This window comes from Brachyhypopomus gauderio, unplaced genomic scaffold, assembly GCF_052324685.1.
Source record: "Brachyhypopomus gauderio isolate BG-103 unplaced genomic scaffold, BGAUD_0.2 sc449, whole genome shotgun sequence".
Classification (NCBI taxonomy): Eukaryota; Metazoa; Chordata; class Actinopteri; order Gymnotiformes; family Hypopomidae; genus Brachyhypopomus; species Brachyhypopomus gauderio.
The window spans coordinates 1-18860 of NW_027507270.1; the positions used below are offsets into that span (position 1 = coordinate 1).

The 18860-nt window shown below is 47.7% G+C and overlaps 3 protein-coding genes across 4 annotated transcripts; 1 reads left to right on the forward strand and 2 right to left on the reverse strand.

Moving 5' to 3' along the window:
* Positions 1-114: 114 nt before the first annotated feature.
* Positions 115-13341, forward strand: LOC143506200 (myomegalin-like; the record flags this gene model as incomplete). Its single annotated transcript, XM_076996269.1, has 24 exons — positions 115-278; positions 467-848; positions 969-1209; positions 2201-2317; positions 2627-2907; positions 3217-3428; positions 3518-3753; positions 4007-4061; positions 4256-4497; positions 4659-4736; positions 4835-5002; positions 5425-5646; positions 5765-5896; positions 6206-6319; positions 6638-6827; positions 6934-7058; positions 7234-7437; positions 7736-7837; positions 8035-8240; positions 9153-9296; positions 9460-9598; positions 9725-9771; positions 9958-10012; positions 10755-13341. Coding segments are annotated over 24 exons (3990 nt in total), but the record flags the coding sequence as incomplete, so codon positions are not given.
* A 426-nt stretch (positions 13342-13767) lies between these two features.
* Positions 13768-17190, reverse strand: LOC143506205 (5'-AMP-activated protein kinase subunit beta-2-like). Its single transcript, XM_076996278.1, has 8 exons — positions 17038-17190; positions 16644-16826; positions 16378-16535; positions 16010-16103; positions 15787-15901; positions 15429-15562; positions 15274-15342; positions 13768-15148 (listed from the first exon to the last, which is right to left on the reverse strand). Exons 2-8 carry the CDS (start codon positions 16797-16799, stop codon positions 15071-15073), a joined length of 804 nt encoding a protein of 267 aa, XP_076852393.1. The 5' UTR covers positions 16800-16826; positions 17038-17190; the 3' UTR covers positions 13768-15070.
* Positions 17191-17308: 118 nt separating this feature from the next.
* LOC143506206 (uncharacterized) lies at positions 17309-18650 on the reverse strand. Of its 2 annotated transcripts, none has more exons than XR_013128172.1 (4): positions 18524-18650; positions 18083-18271; positions 17599-17919; positions 17309-17483 (listed from the first exon to the last, which is right to left on the reverse strand). XR_013128172.1 is itself a non-coding variant. In XM_076996279.1 (4 exons), exons 1-4 carry the CDS (start codon positions 18551-18553, stop codon positions 17445-17447), a joined length of 582 nt encoding a protein of 193 aa, XP_076852394.1. In that variant the 5' UTR covers positions 18554-18650; the 3' UTR covers positions 17309-17444. The 2 variants fall into 2 exon arrangements, 1 of the variants encoding a protein (XP_076852394.1); XM_076996279.1 differs by having other exon boundaries at positions 17309-17486.
* Between the last annotated feature and the right edge of the window lie 210 nt (positions 18651-18860).

An 18860-nucleotide genomic window follows, 5' to 3' on the forward strand; every position in this document is an offset into this window, starting at 1 on the left:
CTTCATGCGTTGAAGTCTAATGGAATTTCAGTTTGTGTGTTAAATCCTAATGCCAAGTGTGACGTTTAAAATAGTTTTTTAATCTGTTAGTGGTTTTTGTTTACCTCCGTGCAGAATGCTGGCATGTCTGGAGAACCAATGAGCAAGGGTCTATCCCAGGGGGCCGTGGGGGTCGGATGGCAGGATGATGCGGGACAGAAGAAGAGAGAAGAAAAAGAGACAAGGGAGGAGAACAGCCAGCTCAGCCAGACTAGCTGTACGACACGCTCTCTGAACAGGTAACACACACACACACACACACACACACACATTCTCTGAACAGAAAAAAATACTGTACTTACTAATACCTCAGCTAATCTCATCATACATAAAAATAAAACAGAATCCAATTAGTGATTTGTAATAATCATTAATATTAAGCGTTTTTTTGTGTTCCTGTCTGTGTCATGAAATGTGTTCCATTCAGAAGTTCTCCTCCAAGACAGCAGGTGGCAAACCCTGAACAGGAGCAGAGCAGAGCTGGATCAAGATCCGTGCCGGAGTCCGGATCCGCATTCAGGACGGACGGAAAGGTATCTGTGAGGTGCAGAAGGCGGGAGCAGAGTGACTCAGACGGACCGAAGCCCCATGGCCCGGCTCGACACAACCGGCATATGCACGGACAGGACGAGGAAGAGGAGGAATATGACGATGAAGATGAGGATGAGGAGGGCACACGGGCCCCCCGGTGCAAGCGCGGGGCCCCAGATGTGACGTTGAGAGAGGGATCGGGGAAGCGGAGATGTACCAGGCCTCACTCTTTGGACCTCGGGGTGCTCCTGGCACACGGGCCTGGAGATTCGGAGCAGGTAAACCACTGTGCCATCTCCCATCTCCATAAGGGTAATGAAGTGGGCGGAGCAAAGCCACAGAAGCCATACAGACGGTTGTATGCTAATTTGTTCCCTGTGGGCGTGGCCCTGTGGCAGGACGTGGGTGTGGAGCGGCAGGTGGAGGGCCAGAGCGGCGGCTCTAGTTCCAGCGGTGGGGGCGGAGCTACAGGGTTCTGGCAGCACGTGGAGGCGGGGCTCCGGGAACAGGCAGACCGTCTCCGTAGCGACCTGGCTCTGAGCCGGCAGGAAAGCAGGGACCTGCAGGAGAGACTGATGGTGTCTGAAGCCACAGTCCACGCACAGGCTGAACAACTGAAGGACTACAGGGACCTGCTGAGTGAGTGGAAAGGCGCTCTCTCTCTCTCTCTGTCTCTCCCTCTCTCTCACTCTCTCTCTCTCTCTCTCACTCTCTCACTCTCTCTCTCTCTCTCTCTCTCTCTCTGTCTCTCTCTCTCTGTCTCTCTCTCTGTCTCTCTCTCTCTCTCTCTGTCTCTCCCTCTCTCTCACTCTCTCTCTCTCTCTCTCTCTCACTCTCTCTCTCTCTCTCTCTCTGTCTCTCTCTCTGTCTCTCTCTCTCTCTCTCTGTCTCTCTGTCTGTCTGTCTCTCTCTCTCTCTCTCTCTCTCACACACACACACACACACACACACACACACACACACACACACACACACACACACACACACACACACACACTTATTTGTCATTGGTAGTGGTAGAGGTTGGACACAAATGCGAGCCTTTATGTGGTTTATTATGAAGGATACAAAGACAACTACACTAAAGACTATCAAACACAGATAAACAAGACTAAAGACAACAAATACGTGATACTAAATACAATCATAGACAAATCAATGAACAAGGACATCAACATATTTAATATATATAGCAACATAGACCACCAAAGTCACACGAAGAAAACCTGCATACTTACTATAAAGTGACAAGACAAACACAAAGCAAACAACAAAACTAGTAACAGAGACAGGATAGAACACAAGATATACAAGACACGAGCTGACACCAGAAAAACTAGAATATCTAATGCAGAAACTGGGATCGAAACAGCAAGGCCTATGTGCAAACTTTAACTAAAAACATGGGATATAAATACAGGAGGAAATGCGGAGTGAAACTAGGAACAGGCCAATAATACTAATGAGAAGGCAGAGATCAAGGATGGGGCGTGAAGGCAGACACGAAAGAAAATTCAAAATAAAAGCATGCATAAAAGGAACCAGGAAATAAAATGAAAACAAGGTGTTGCTATGGGGAACCACAGAGATGGAGGGGGTGATTGTGACACAGTGATTTTTTCTCTCTCAGCGGAGAGCGCTGTGCAGCGGGACAGTAAGCAGGTGCAGGTGGACCTGCAGGACCTGGGCTACGAGACGAGTGGCCGCAGTGAGAACGAGGCCGAGAGGGAGGACGCCAGCAGCCCGGGTACAAACCGCACCACAGCTGCCAAACTACCAAACTACACCACACCACAGCTGCCAAACTACACACTGCCCAATCACAGAGCCCAACTACCAAACTACACCACATCACAGCTGCCAAACTACATGCTGCCCAATCACAGAGCCCAACTACCAAACAACACCACAGCTGCCAAACTATATACTGCCCAATCACAGAGCCCAACTATCAAACTACGTACTTCAACTGTCCAATCACAGTCATACATCAAACTACATGCCTCAGCCGTCCACTGTGCTCTGGTCTGACTGCTGCTTATTCTGCTCCTTCCAGAGTTTGACGATCTGGAGATGTGCACCTCCCTCTCCCGGGAGCACTACGGCGACGGTGGGGGGGGCGGGCCCGGTAAACCCTGGGCTTGGCACGGAAGCGGCGGCGGCAACAGTGGCGATGCGGGTCAGCCCGACGACGCTTCATCGCTCCACTGCCTGGTGCAGGACCTGCGGGCGCAACTCTCTCGATGCCATAGGGTGATCCGGGGGCTTCAGCTGCGTGTGCGCTCCCTCTCCGCCACCTCTGATTACGCCTCCAGCCTCGAGCGCACCCCACGCAAGGTAGCATCGATTCCCTAAACGTACCGTATCCTTGTAGGATTTGTTTTGTGTTGTGGTAGTATTATATCGTGGGTTTAAAGATATCGTAGGTATCATATTGTATCGAAGGTATCGTATCGTATCGTGAGTTTAAATGTATCATAGGTATCATATTGTATCAAAGGTATCGTATCGTATCGTGGGTTTAAAGGCATCGCAGGTATCATATTGTATTGAAGGTATCGTATCGTAGGTATCATATTGTATCGAATGGACCATATCTTCATATTGTATCGTGGGTTGTTTCCTCACCCGGCTGTGCTCTGGCAGGTGAACTGGGCATTCCAGGTCTCTCCAAGCCCCAGTGCCATGGAGGAGGACGAGGGCTGGCAGTCAGACGGGCCGGTGCGGGGCCCCGTGCGGCCCAACAGGGAACTGCAGGAGCTGGTGTCCCGCGTGGCCTTGCTGGAGGAGCAGGTTCGCAGCGCCAGGCTGGAGGGGAAAGGAGGTGCAGAGGAGGGCAAGAGTGCCACCTGGCCAGGGTGAGAGGAAACGGCACCGTAAAATGCACTTTTACTAGGTAAATGGCACACTTCCACAAACTAACTCCTCTATTTTTTTGGCTGCCCAGGAAGTACAACACCCTGATCCAGGCGCAGGCCCGGGAGCTGTCGCACCTGCGGCAGAGGATGAGGGAGGGGCGGGGCATCTGCCACATCCTGACCCAGCACCTGGGCGACACCACCAAGGCCTTTGAGGAGCTGCTCCGGGCCAACGACATCGACTACTACATGGGTCAGAGTTTCAGAGAGCAGCTCTCACAGAGCACTTCCCTAGCACAGAGGATCAGCATTAAGATCAGTGGGAGTGAGTACACACACACACACACACACACACACACACACACACACACACACACACACACACACATACACACACACACACACACACACACACACACACACACACACACACATGGACACATACACACACACACACACACACACACACACACACACACACACACACACACACACACACACACACATGGACACATATACACTCATGTGCAACCATAGTGCAGTATTGAACAGTTTCTCTGTCATTTGTTCGTTCACAGGAGATCGGTCAGAGCTGCAGGATGACAAAATGGGACATGAGCTGCTAGCTTTAAGGTAATTTGTTTGTGTGTGTTTGTGTGTGTGTGTGTGTGTGTGTGTGTGCATCTGAAAAGTAAACTTATTGTTTGTTGAAGTATACAGAATCTATACAAACTGCATTCCCAACATCAGTAAATACAGCAGTCATCATGTGTGTGTGTGTGTGTGTGTGTGTGTGTGTGTGTGTGTGTGTGTGTGTGTGTGTGTAGACTGAGTAAGGAGCTCCAGGAGAAGGACAAGATCATCGAGTCTCTCCACACCAAACTGCAGCGGCCGCCTGACACCCCCACCAGCAGCCGGCCGCCCTCCGAAACAACGGACCAATCAGACCGCACTTCCTTTGTGTCCGACGACAGGGGCTCCACCAATGAGGACCTGGATCTGTGTTCCGACGTGGACGCCATCAGTGAATACGCCCAGCAGGATCCAGCACCCAGACCTGACGATGCAGGTATGGAAACTGCAGTACACACACACACACAGTCACGCACACAAACACACACACAGGAATGTGCATTTAACTAAATACACGCAAACACGCGTACACACGCAGTGAGACCAGGTGCACCGTAACCGTCTTCTTTAGGTCCGCCTGTCTGTGCTCTCTTGCAGACCGCCCCTCCCTCTTCCATGTCCCCGGCTATATTCAGCCCCCTATTGCCCCCTACAGGCCCACGGAGGGTAAAACAGGTAGGCCAGGGTCAGTCAGCATGGTGTGGAATAACTGTTTAGCACATCCATGCTCTTTATATAGTGCAGTAGTCTAACGCTCCTGCGCCCGTCTCTAGGTCTGTGTTCTGCACAGATGTCCAGCTTTTTGCCCTTGGCCCAGAACAACTATTGGTCCAGCTCCTCGAATACCTTAACCTTTGACCCCTTGCCCTTCACTGGTCCTGATGCCGGGCTGTTAGCCTCAGGACTCTATCACCAGGGCCTGCGCAAACCACCAGTCCGAAGTGAGCACACAGCTTGCGTGTGTGTGTGTGTGTGTTCCTGTCCATAATGTAGCTTGTACCTAACAGACAAATACATTTTATCATTTTTAGATCTAATAAATGATTAGACTCATGGATTTGTAGTGTCTACGGTTGTTGCAGCTACTGACAACATGCAACATGATGTGAACACACATATACAAAACCTGACCACACATACACATACAATGCTTCACATAATACCATAAATATCCATCTACTCAATATGTTCAAAGTCATGAACAGACTAACTTACCAGTGTGAGAGCAGCATGTTCTATCATTGATTCCCCCAAACACCCCCCCCCCCCCCCAACCGCAACTTACTCTGTGCCCGACACGAGTGTCAGTATCCCTGCGATGTCTCAATCCTGAACATGTCTCTCTTTGTGTTGTCTGAACCAGGTTTCAGTTTACCTCATTCTCTGAGCAGCTACGCACTCATGGGCCCCACACCTACCGATTCTGCCAGATACACCCCACAACTATCCCAGCATTCCCTGGGACATCCCCTGAAAACGGATGGTGGCCTGGTGGCAGCCCTTACACCGTGGGGCACAGATGACATGTCTGAGCCAATCAGAGGCCTCGCTGGAACGCCTGCTTACCAATCAGGGAATCACTCAGGTGTGTCAATTACGTCCAATGTAGTTCTGCATAGTTAACAGAGCAGATCAGTGTGGAACCATGACAAGTACACGTCTGTCCAATTGAAACATGTGTGTGTGTGTGTGTGTGTTCTCAGACATGGGTCTGATTGAAGAACACCTGCAGGAGATCCGGACTCTGCGCCAGAGGCTGGAGGACTCCATCAGGACCAATGAGAGTCTTCGCCAGCAGCTCCAGGGTCGCCTGGCCACCGCCCCCAGCACCGGAGGTGAGAGGGACACGCCCCTCTCCTTCCCCCCTCCAGAGGGTCCCGTCTGTGCCTGCGGGCATGATGGGAGCTCAGGGGGGAATACTACATCACTGTGTGTGTCCCCCTTAATTCTGTGTGTCGAGCTACAGTACAACACTGTGTAGAAAATGTGTCATGAACCAAACAAAATAATGCATACGATGCTTACAGGAGATTTATGTCTCTGTGCTTTGAAGTTATATTGAAATCCAGTTCTGCTCAGTCTGCTGTTACGTGTTTTTCACTGAAGGGCTTGTGTCTCTACCCCCCCCCCCCCCCCCCCCACAGCTCCCACCAACATCTACATCCAGGGCCTGGACACTGTCACACAACTGTCCAATGAGATTCGAGTTCTTAAGGAGGAGAATCTGAGTCTTCAGTCAAAACTGCAGGCCAACAAGGGTATGTTTACTTATAGGGGTATGTTTACTTACAGGGTTATGTTTACTTACAGGGGTGCGTTTACTTACTGGGGTACGTTTACTTACAGAGGTATGTTTACTTACAGGGGTACAGGCTTTATCACTCAGTTTCCACCCCCAAAATCCAAAATTTGTATATAGTTCATACAACTATATCCAGTCCCAACTATTATATATATTATAGAATTATATAGACAGAATTATATGTAATTCTGTCTATATAATTCTATAATATATATAATATTCTATATTATATATAATTCTGTCCGTTATTACTGCTCTGTTGTGTTTTCTGTAGACAGTGGTAAGGAGGTGGAGCAGCTGCAGGAGGCGGTGCTGTCTGGGCGGGCCCGACTGAAGCAGGCGGAGTTAGAGGCGGAGCAATGGAAGGAGGAGCTACGGCGGCTGCAGGCGCACGGGTGTGAGCAGAGTCAGCAGATCCAACATCTACGGCAGGAACGACTGAACAACCAGCAGCACAGCAACAAGTAAGAGCGTCCGCCATCACGGCAGGATTCACCGCCGAACCACACACGCGTGGCACTCACGGGTGTGTGTGTGTGTGTGTGTGTGTGTGTGTGTGTGTGTGTGCAGGCTGCAGCATGAGGTGAGTCTGCTTCAGCAGCAGCTGTCTGAGAGCAGGCACCTCCTGCACTCTCTGCAGTGTGAGCTGCAGCTGTACGATCGTGTGTGTGCAGGATACAAGAGCGCCCCCACAGGTGAGACGCCACTACTGCACACTTCGGTATTACCTTGACCTTGGTAAAAATAGCGTTTACACACATACCCAAACGCTCTGTTCATCTCTCCTTTGTCCCCTTTGTTTTCTTTTTTTCTAATTTGTCTTTCCCCACCCCCTCTGTCCCGCCCCCTTGCCCCTCCCACTCCGGCCAGGCCGCGGCCCCGAGCTGCCGTACCTCTGCGGCCCCGGCGTGGGCGAGCTGGCAGGGCTGCTGGTGGAGGTTCGTGCCCTGCGGGCGCAGCTGCACGGGCAGCTGACGGCGGTGGGGGCGGGGTTGGGGGCGGAGCCACGGCCCACGTCCCTCGTCCCCGCCAGCCCGCTGCGCGACGCCCTCTACAGGAGGCAACTGCTGCACGGTGAGACAGACCAACAGACCGGGTCCATTACACCTGCCCGTTTTTAAAGTCGGGCCCCCGTATCTTTGTAACTGCGCCTAACAGGACATGAATCATGATCGTAACTGTGATCGTAACAGTAGATGATTTGTGTCGTGTGTAACGAAAGTTCCACTGAGTGCAGTTTTAATGTGCTGACACACCAGAACCATTATGCCTACACTGCATAAATGCGTAACTGCTGTGAGTGCATATATATGCTTGCGTGTGCGCGTGTTTGCATGCGTGTGCTAACCTGCATGCTGGGTGTGTCCTGCAGACCCGTCTCCCTCCCCTCCTGTGCGGGACGTCGGCCCGTTCCCCGCGGGTCCGCCCTACTCCCCCTATTCCGAGCTGGAGGAGATCTCGCTCACCGCCAATGGTGTGGGCATGCTACGTGCTAACAACACTCACCTTACTCTACTCGATTATGCCTCTCGAACAAGTGTCCCCTGATTACGTCAATAGTTCGGACTTTAATAGTCCCACCTTATTTACAATATATATCTATCATAATAATATTGTCTCTCTCTCTCTCCTCGTCATGATTTCTCCGTCTCCTCTCCGCTTCTCTCTCAGATTCTCTGGAGACCCACGCCGAGCTGGAGGGGGAGGCCCCGGACGGGTCGTTCGCCAACAGGAACGGGCGTCACGTCGTGGGGCACGTGGACGACTTCAGCGCCCTGCAGCAGCAGGTCCTGGAGGGCAGGGGCCTGGTGCAGCGGATGGAGGCCACACTGCAGACGTGTCTCCACACCGCCACCATGGAGGTGGATGCCGGCCAGGTGAGGGCGCCACTCTCCACCCCCTCCACACCCCCTCCACCCCCTCCACACCCCCTCCACTCTCCACCCCTCCACCCCCTCCACACCCCCTCCACACCCCCTACACCCCTCCACCCCCTCCACCCCCTCCACACCCCCTCCACCCCCTCCACACCCCCTCCACCCCCTCCACTCTCCACCCCCTCCACCCCCTCCACCCCCTCCACCCCCTCCACTCTCCACCCCCTCCACCCCCTCCACACCCCCTCCACCCCCTCCACACCCCCTCCACACCCCCTCCACTCTCCACCCCTCCACCCCCTCCACACCCCCTCCACTCTCCACCCCTCCACCCCTCCACACCCCCTACACCCCTCCACCCCCCCTACACCCCCTACACCCCTTCCACCCCCTCCACACCCTCCACTCTCCACCCCCTCCACCCCCTCCACTCTCCACCCCCTCCACACCCTCCACACCCTCCACACCCTCCACACCCCCTCCACCCCCTCCACTCTCCACACCCTCCACCCCTCCACCCCCTCCACTCTCCACCCCCTCCACACCCTCCACCCCCTCCACCCCCTCCGGGCCGCCCGCGCACTTTGTGAAGGGAACGTAAACCCACAAAGAGGAACGGCGAGGAACTGGATTAGGAGTTTTTGGAATTGGAAACTTGAGATTTTAGATCTCATGATTTGTAGAAATGTTAAATAAATATATATTTCTCTTTGTCATATAAAATAAAGATTATGGACTCAAATGCTACATGAATTAGAATATTTTTGTATTGTCATTACTCTAATGAAGGTGAACAGTTCCGTGTGTTTACTGGTCTCAGAACAGATCTTTAGTGCTAGGGTGGAGCTTTAGTGCCCCAACATCTCCCTTCTCGGTCCCTCTCTGATCGTCTCTCTCCCTTTGGCCCACCAGGCGCTGGACTATGCAAGTATGAGATCTCTGCTAGCCAACACAAAGACACTGGGCCAGATTCTGGAGGAGGCCGTCTCTCTGCTCAAGATGTTCTGGAGGGCGGCCCTTCCCAGCAGCGATGCCGCCGCCCATCTCCTCCAGAAGGTGGGCGGTGTTCCTCAGTCTGTTTGCACATGCGTGTGTTGGTGGACAAGCTTAAAAAGGGATCCAGGATCGATTGTGAAACTTGGGGTGTAAGAAACAGGAGCCTGGTCCGTTAACCGCCGTGACCGATGATGTACGTGTGTGTGTGTGTGTGTGTTCACAGGAGCAGTCCATGAGGGAGGAGATCCGTTCTCTGCGTTTGAAGTTAGCAGAGCAGGAGGAGGTTCTTCAGAGCACCATCCAGAGGCTGAGGAGCACCAACCGCTCCAAAGAGAGCATGGAGACCTTCATCGTCAACCAGCGTCAGTGTCTCCCCCCCCCCCCCCCCTACGCTACGGTCATAACCGTATTTCAGCTGTATCGACAGGGCCGGTGAGGAGTGTGTGGTGAGTCTCTGTGAGTAATCGGTCTCTCTCTGTCCACACCAGTGTCCAGGACCCGGGATGTGCTGAAGAAAGCCAGGGCCAATCTGGAGGTGAGAGGTTTTCACTTTGGCTGCTTTTATTCACCTGCGTGTGGATCCACGTGCGCATGGAAGAGGCCTTGTTGTCCTTTGTCCCCCTGTCCTCACTTTGTGTGTCTCTTGCTCCTCCCTTCTACCTTTTCTTGCTCTCTCTCTCTCTCTTTCTTTGTCTGTGTTTCTCTCCCTGAATGAATCCAGAAGAACGAGCTCAGGATTTCCTCTTTAAGCTCCTCCTCTTCCTCCTCTCGCCACGGTAACGGTCCGGTCTGTGCCGTGCCGCGCGCACCTCTCTCCGTCTCTGCTTGCGCTGCCTCTTGACCTCGCTGCTTTTCCCATGACATCACTTCCTCTTCCTGTCAGCTCTGTCCTAAACCCATCTAACCCAAACCCAAACCCATCTCTTATACTGTCTTATACTGTAATGCGTTTTAACTCTGTGGTTGAAATGGCAACATTAGCTGCTATAGTTAGCCGGCCGTTTGTCACCTTGATCAAGAAAAACATTCACAGACCTTATAAAAGAGAAAAGATCAGGAAGAAAGGGCTCATGTGGTATGTGGGCGGAGTCATAAATATCAGTAATAGAAACAGCAATACTGAGAGCATTTACACTTCTAACAGGAGATGCATGGCCTTAAACATACTGAAAAGCATACATTGTAACGTCTTCCTAACAACATTTCTCTTTGAGCAGTTAAAACACCAACATATTAATTACAAATTGTCCACATCTACCACTGGAGTCCATTCTAACTCCCACCTGCTTCCATAAATCATCAGTGTTAACAGAATAATGGACTTGCGGTCACATGCCACCGAGCTGTCCACCTTTGCTGTGAGAAGCTCAGACATGCTGATGGATCTTCCTGCCACGTCTGAATGCTTTGACGTCGGCCCCTTCTTTCAGCAGGATGGCGGTCTTCACCCTGGAGTAGCGTTAGACCTGCCGTCACGTTGATGTTTTACGCCGGTGTTTCCTCTTTGTTCCTGTCCAGGTAAAGTCCCCAACGCTGCCTACCCAAAGTCTCCTGATTGGGTTGGCGTGACCCCTGAGGTCGCAGCAGGAGGGGTCGGTCGAAGGCTCGCTGCGAAGCAGGACAAGGAGTGCCTTCTCAAAACGACCTCCTGAACCAGCCAAGACGAGACACCTCCTCTCCACCTCCCTGCCTTACCCCCCTCCTCGTCTCTCCTCAACCCCCTCTTCCCCATCCCTGATCTCTCCATACCTCAACTGAAGAAAGAAAGAAAAAAAACACGACTCAGTCAACCTGTGGGTTTTGCCTTGTGCAACGGAAGATGCTTCATGGATGTTGTTGCGTGCGTCCCGGTTGCCATTGAATGTTTTTTCCTCGCCATGGCAAACCTATGGACGGTTTAAAAGTGTGGTTGCATGTTAGTGCCGGGTGAGAAGACACGTGCACGTTGATAATCCGCATAAGACACAAAGAAACTAACGTCTAATAGAACAGAACTGCTGCCACTGGACACAAATCGCACAGTGTGGCAGTTTGCCATTTAAGATGAAGCTTTTTTTTTGTTTGTTTGTTTGCTTTGCAAATGACTGCCAGCGAATCCCTTTGAGAAACTCAGGGATTTTAGGCAAGGAAACAGTGTAAGCTAAACGTTTTGTGAGAAGCTGTCTGTGAGTGGCTCACCGGCCGTTCTGCCAGTTCTCGGACCTAACCGGTGCCTCCAATCAAAACCCAGACAGCATTCGCCTGACACCATTGTAGTAGTTTAAAAAAATCGCTGCTGATCCAAACCCCAGCAGCTCCTTAACGGAGCTCTACCGCTCCTGAGAGAGGTTCACGCGAGCATGTGCAATAAGGTGTTTGTTACTCGATGCAGTTGTGCCAGTTTTCATCAACAATGGAACTGAGTATTAATTTTATTTCCTGAAGCTGAAAGACCGTCGGTGCAATATTACGACTAGTATTATCACGATTATTAATCATCCTTTAAAACTACTGATGTTCTTGGACAGTATTTGCATGGTGGAGATAGAAAAGGAAAATAGCTCCTTTGTGTTGTATGGTGAGGCTCGCCAGTACTTGCCAAAGTTTGATGTAGTTTCTTCTTCGTTTTCACCTCGTCCGTACCATTACATGAGGAGTTCGTCTGATATTTCTTTGCTAAATGTTCAGCGTGAAACCCTCATAGAGTGCCATTATAACAACTTGTTCGGAATCCTTAAACTGATGTGACATAGTTGGGTCGTGAAGGTATAGAATTTTCTGTTTAATGTTCATTAGCGAATATATGGAATAGGTGATTGGACCAAAATACATTGTGGTTATTACACAAAGCAGTTTTGCGCCACTGGTCTCCAGATGTTGAGGGCATGAAAATGATCAATTGGGCATTGAACAGTTTAGCATGGTCCTCTTGAGCGTGAAAGCGTCATAACCTCCATGTCTGCTGAAACGGTGACAAACTTTGGCAAGGACCCGGTGGGACCAATGTAACCTACTGATGCCACGATAGAGTACCCAGTCACGGTTTGAGGTGTTCAGGTGTTCCTTGCTAGCTGCTCGTAGATTTCTGCTGCTACATGTCTTGTCTTTTTCTTGTTTTCCTTCACAGCGCTGTATATAACCTGCTTTTTGATGCAGTGTCATTGTGGTTTACTATGTTAAGTGTCCTCTCTCTTTCTTTCTCTTTCATATATGTATATATATATATATATATATATATATATATATATATATATATATATATATATATATATATATAATTTATGTATATGCTCAAAGGTTCAGTATCTGGGTAGCTGTGCAATAGCAACACTTCAAGGTTAATCCTAATGTCAAGGGTAATCCTTCATTTTGAACTGGTTTGCTACTTTCAGCTTTCTGAGTGTGTCTGTCCGCAAATAAATGCTCCTGTGTACATTTGGCTAGTTGCAAGATTGAGATGCCTTGCACCATGATCCTTAGAGAGGATTGTAATGTAGTGTTTTTTTCGTAGCCCCTTTGCTATAAAGCTTCAGGAAATGTTGCTTTGCCTGCATTTAAGCCAGAAAAACTGTATAGTTCATTATCAGCAGCAAAAAAAGAGAAATACATTCTTGGAGCTGTTGCTTGTTGGTTATCGTAGATTGTGGCATGTTTCAAAGTCACATGTCTGGCATTGTTTGGGTGAGGATTATTTTGTCAATAGGAAAATGCCAGAACCATGAGTATTTTGCCAAAAACAAATCAGAGAAATATTTCTAACTAGAATGGTACGGGGCCTTTTACCACATGATCAGATAGCTACAGCCACAAGACCGTTCCTATAAGAGACTGACCTTTCGGCTTAATTGCTTCAGCTACTGGGATTTGGGAAATCAGCCAAGGATTTGATTTAGAAAGATTAAGATTACCAAAGCCAAGCCATTTTTTGAAAGTGTAAATTTGAGTGCAAGGCAGTTCAATTTGAGCTGAGCCAAAGCCCCAGTGTGAGCAGGACCTGCGCTGTAACCAGCAACATGGCCGCGTGGTTCCAAGAACTGTATGATGTGTACATACTGACTGAACTGTTTTGTTGACATGGAAACAAATGTATTTGTGTCATGCAATAAAAGATCATAGATCCATTGGAGTCCGTCTTCGTGCCTGTTGTCCTGGCATTTTGCAGAGAGATTTAAATTTTAATTGTTGTAAATGTTTTACTGTTATAAATCCTTTCATAAATATACTGCAGTTTCAAAGCTACAAGGACAACTAATATTTCTAAACCCCGAGAGGACAGCACAGTGACATATCTGTTTGCTGTGAATATATAATAACGTTTAAGTCATTCTGTTTAATGCTAAACTTCTGTAAATTGCACTTCTACTGTCCAACAATGAATACTGAGTTGACTTTGGGATAATGCTGACTTTAGTGCTAGGCTGAACTCCAGGTCAAGCGTGCAGTTTTGAGTCTTAAATTCGGGATTTGTGGCCATCTTTAACACTGCGCTCCACAGAAGAAACACTCGAGGAGGGACTGGACACTCTTCTCACTCAGAAACAATGATCTGCAATAGGCTGTATTCCTTTTTTTAATTTGCAAACAAAGTCAAAATAATTACATAAAAGGTATAGCTCAACACTTTTTGAAAGATAACACTAAATTCAAGTGTTTGGATCCTGTAAAGACCATAGTTCAAAAGCAATTGCCACATCACAACAATATATTTTTAAATCCTTTCTCTTGGGATACTTTGAAAAATCCAATTCTGCTATATCTTTGGAGCAACTCTATTTTAACCCAAAGTAACTCAAATCTATATACTCAAATGCATGAAGCTGTTGATGAACATCAGTATAAAACATCACAAATCGCTGAACAAAACGTCAGGCTTGTAACCGTCTGCAATAAATTTGGTGCAGATTAGCATCCAGATTCTGTTTTTTGACCTAGTAATCCAGAACCTTTAAAAACAAGTGCATACACATCTACTAAAGACCTCATATCTAGAATAACCACCAATAAATGTTTGTCACACCATGATGGTATACACAGTAAACCAACATTCTGCATACATAACGACAGCAAACACAGCACACTCAAATAAATAAAAAGATTTTACAGAATTGGAATTGGGCGTTGGTAGAAACAGTGCTTCATACAGCCAGAGCCTACAGTTCAAGGTCTGTGCAATGCATAGTTGAACTGAAGGCTTGCTGCCTGAGCTCCTCACAGTGAAAACGTGGTTAAAGTGCTCACGTGATCGCACTGGAAGGCAAGAGCGTAGAGCCGACCGCCCCACACCCGCACTACCAGTGCACCTAGCCCTAATAAACGTTACAGAGTTTACAGTGATTGACAAACTGCACTTCTATTTTTTTTATTTTTGTTTGTTTTTTGCTTGGACAGCATGAAGCAGGTTTAAGCCATTCTGGAGAAATTCAAAAGCCCTTTCAAACATAAAGAACTCCTTTCACATGCTACCGCTCGACTTTTGACCCTCTGTCTTTCAATCTTTATTCCTGCTGCTTAGCGGCACGCCCAGACAGCCCATTTTGTTCTCCGAGCAGACTCTATAACGCAACAACTGCTTGTTTAAATAAAGTAAAACCGTAAAAAGCAGTTAAAAATACACCCGTTATAAAACTCAGTCGTGAATTAACCTGCGATTACATTTCGGAGGATGTAAATTAAAGCATGCCAGATTTTCTTAAAATACATATAGCCCATTTGGGGGGGGTTTACAACACACACGTGCACACACTCTTCCACGCTTTAGCAAGCGTGGGCGGTCGTCAGAAGTGCTGTAAACTGGGTGAGTATTGCAATGGACTACAGGAAGTACAGGAAATCCTGCACAGTGGTGATGTTCAGACCTAGATGGGCTTGTACAGCAGAGAGGTGACATACTTCTTCTTATATCTGTGAGTCGCACTGAGGACCATCACGCCATCCTACAGAAAGAAGGACAAAGAAAGACAGAGACAAAGGGAGGAAGACAAACAGGCAGAGAGATTAGACACGTTGCATTTTCACATGCCAGGACAGCTGTTTGAGGTGTGTGTGCATGAGCCCATACCTTTATTGAGAGGGCATACAGATGGTTGAGCATCACGTGGTTGGGTTCAGGCAGCAGTGCTGGATCACACTGGATCAGACGGATTACAAAGAGATCTGTAACTTCTGTGCCGACACGGCACGTTAACACAATTACTGAGGCGAAGGCAGACTCACCGACACGTTCGTGTCTTTGTTGAGGATGACCTGGAGGAGGTGTGGGGGGAGGATGGGCGGGGCCTTGAAGCGCTCCTCTGGGCGGAACACGTACACCTCCTGCCCGTACGGTCCTGGTGGAGAACTGGACAGGTCTAAAGAGGGAATTACACTGCATTTAAGACACGGCGGGCCTTCTCTTCCCAGCTCACACCATCCAACTGGCATTCAACATCATTAATGCTTGTGTGAATCCTACAGGCTGCACTTTTAATGCATTAAACCGGCTGAGAAGCAGTTGTGGCCCCAGTGTACATATGTGGTCACTGACATCCTTAACACTCTGTGCTGGAGTGAGAGAAGAATGGCCGACTCTCACCAGAGGAGTCTGAACACTCCAGCGAGTCCACCTGCAGCGCGTCAAACACCTCAAAGTCCGACTTCTTCACCTGGATCAGGTTATTGATGGTGCCCATCTGACTGGTCACCACTGGCTGCAGACCAGAGCGGCTCACTGTTAATACTCAACTCACACAAACGGTCTGTGCTACACAATTACAAGTACTCAAAGTGATTATGATTTTTATAGTTTTGTGATTTACCTCAGAAGGGTCATGCACCCACTGTCCATCCACAAAGAACTTGTACTGATACTCCCCCTCAGGTAATTCCAGGATCGCAACAAAGTCATTATGGCTTTTGTGTGGCATAATATACAATGAGAACAAAAATAAATATTACACAAGGATCAGCCGTTTCCTGATTTACCTATAGAAATGTGACAATAGTTGGAACAGGACAACAAATTTGACAGGACACATTATTTCTCAAGGTGCAATAAACATTTGGAGCAACATTTTGACAACTTTTTTTGAACTGCGTAGTACTCTTGGGGCTAGACTAACAAGTCACTTTCCCCAAATTTAATTCATGTCTTTATAGGCGTCCAGATTAATTTTAGAGCGGCCACCTTTTATTGAGTGGGATCTTGGTATTCCAGTTGTTGAAGGAGCCTGAAATGTAGACCTCTTTACCACCACCTCCCCACCGGATCACTGTAGGGCGAGCCTGTGGGCCTGTCTTTACCAAATCATCTAGATCTGGAGCGAAGTCCTTTTCCCCTGTGGCCTGGAATGACACAAATACTATCTTTAAATCTCTGCATGGCTGACATGAGCCTTGACCACACAACCCACTACCGCTGGAGAACATTAAACGCAGTAGTGTTGTTCATACTTTTGCATCAGGGCCATGAGTGTTGAAGATGTTTGGGTCATCTGTGCTGTCCACCATCTTGCTAGGTTCATGGTCTTTGTGGCTCCCACCACTGTCTGACCGGTGGGCTTTGGCCCCGTGTCGGTCCCCGGACACACGGTCACTAGTGTTGCCCATGGTTCACCAACCTAGACACAGGATCTCCTGCACACAGCCATCATCAACTCAACGTCTGATGTCTGCAGGACAGTCAGCTACATGTTAGCTAAGTGCTAATCCCAGCGTTAGCATGGACTTTTTTTTGACAGCTAGCGGGCTAAAAATACCGCACGTCCGTAAACACAACTGTGCAATATATTTTGAAAAGTCGAGTATCGAGTCAATTAAAATATATTCATATATAAAGCACTCTTACCAGTGAAACAAATGTTTATTTTCTCCGATGTGCCTCCTGTTTCAACTTTGACAACATTCTTGAAAGCTCACTCGACGTCTACGGGTCGCCGGATAGCCAAAATACAAACACTTCGAAACGCGTTCCTGTACTAAGACGCATCCCAGATAAAGATAATACATAAAGAACTGATGTTTGGACTATACCAGCCTTTCTTGGAGTCTGGGCCTGTGATGAAGTTTGGGACCCTTGGGCTACTAATATAACCACAATATCTCCATTATCAGTATATGAACATTTGTGTTTATTGAGAAAAAATATATAATTATTTATTTCATATTAAAACTGTGAGGAAGTGAGGAAAAAAATGACAATATAACAAAGAGGCCAGTATTGTCGGCGTTCCTGTTAGTGCGAAAAAAGTGCTGCTATTCTGATGAGTCCACTGCTTGATCTTTTGTGATGCTCTTCTTTGAATAAACACATAATGGGAAAAATAGCCTTAACTTTCAGTCTTACCTACTGGGGTGTACATTAATACAAGAATAGACAAAAGATTTTAAGACAGACTTAATAACTTGCCAATAGTCCACTCATGGTCCTGGTGAGGGAGCAAAATCTTTTGGGGATCTTGAATTTATTTTTTGCCTGTTTACGAATTTCTTTGCCATCTCCAGTTTTAGCTGAAGAGAGGCTCTCAGAATCCTCCTCTGTACGGGACGTGGAGGCCTCCAATGGTATGTAGTTAACTTTGTTGGCATGTCCAGACACGACCCAACGAGATCTGTGTTTGTGGTTGGACATTTTGCGGTGGCTTGGAGTGAGAGGAACTGTGCCATCACGTTCAGTGGGATACAGCATCTTGCCAGTATAACAACCCCTTTGAGAGGCTGTCCTAGACAACTACATTTAAACATCAAGGCAGAAAAGATACTTTGTTAAAACCGTGTAAACATTGTGCCTAGATACAGAATTTCACTGTTTAAAGATTAAATTATCTTTATCCACAAGTCACTTGGTCTCTAAAAGATACAATAAGTTTTGTGTCATTGCTAACACTATCCACCTTCACGCTCTTAAACTGCCTGTCAACTGTCTTTAGTTTCTTGGAGAAGCCCTTATCCAGTTGTTTGACCAGTTGTTGTGAAAACAGCTCTTCTTTTCTCTGGGATGTCATGACCTGAATATCCAAACCCTCCAAATCATCCTCAATACTCTCCAAAGTTTTGTTGTCATTTTCCTCCATGTCAGAACACTGGACACACAACACATAAATAAATGGCTGGATAATTAAAACAACATCTATAGGGCACATTATTTTGAGCACAGTAAGCAGCACCTTTAATAGTGGTGATGTAGTAATCACTCTTACTGGGGAATCTGGCACATCTTCTGTTATGTGTTTTTTTAAAAGTTAAGGTTATTATTTAATTAAAAAGCAATATAAATTCCGCATTAAAGAACTAATAAATTCCACACTCTTAAAAACAGACGTAACATAACTTGCCTGTCCAAATCTGTAATATTTCTCAGCCATATCCCTTTGTGTTTCACCCTGTATTAAATATAAATTATTATGATTAGGTTTATAAATAGTCTGCACTCACATTAGCTAATGTTAGCTTTCTAACTATACTTCAAACGCATACCGTCAGTTACTATGGTAACTAACCCAGAGCCGTTGAGTCAGTGTGCACGCGCGTCCGCGTAAAGCTATTTGTTGTAGCAGACGAGTAAACTAATATAGAAATATAATAGTATACATATAAATACACAAGGATGTATTATTGTAAACTCCGAAATGTGCCAAGCTTTACTTTCAATATGAACCTAGTTAATCAGTA

Excerpts from the sequence above, each read along its gene's own strand:
- LOC143506205 (XM_076996278.1), bottom strand. The coding sequence starts at position 16,799 with ATGGGCAACACTAGTGACCGTGTGTCCGGGGACCGACACGGGGCCAAA. Across the intron at positions 15,902-16,009 it reads GGGTGCATGACCCTTCTGAG|CCAGTGGTGACCAGTCAGAT; the intron begins GTAAATCACAAA and ends TCTGGTCTGCAG. Across the intron at positions 15,343-15,428 it reads ACAAAGACACGAACGTGTCG|TGTGATCCAGCACTGCTGCC; the intron begins GTGAGTCTGCCT and ends CGTCTGATCCAG.
- LOC143506206 (XM_076996279.1), bottom strand. The coding sequence starts at position 18,553 with ATGGCTGAGAAATATTACAGATTTGGACAG. Across the intron at positions 17,920-18,082 it reads GGCAGTTTAAGAGCGTGAAG|TTGTCTAGGACAGCCTCTCA; the intron begins GTGGATAGTGTT and ends GTTTAAATGTAG. Across the intron at positions 17,487-17,598 it reads GGACCATGAGTGGACTATTG|AAGAGCATCACAAAAGATCA; the intron begins GCAAGTTATTAA and ends GTTTATTCAAAG.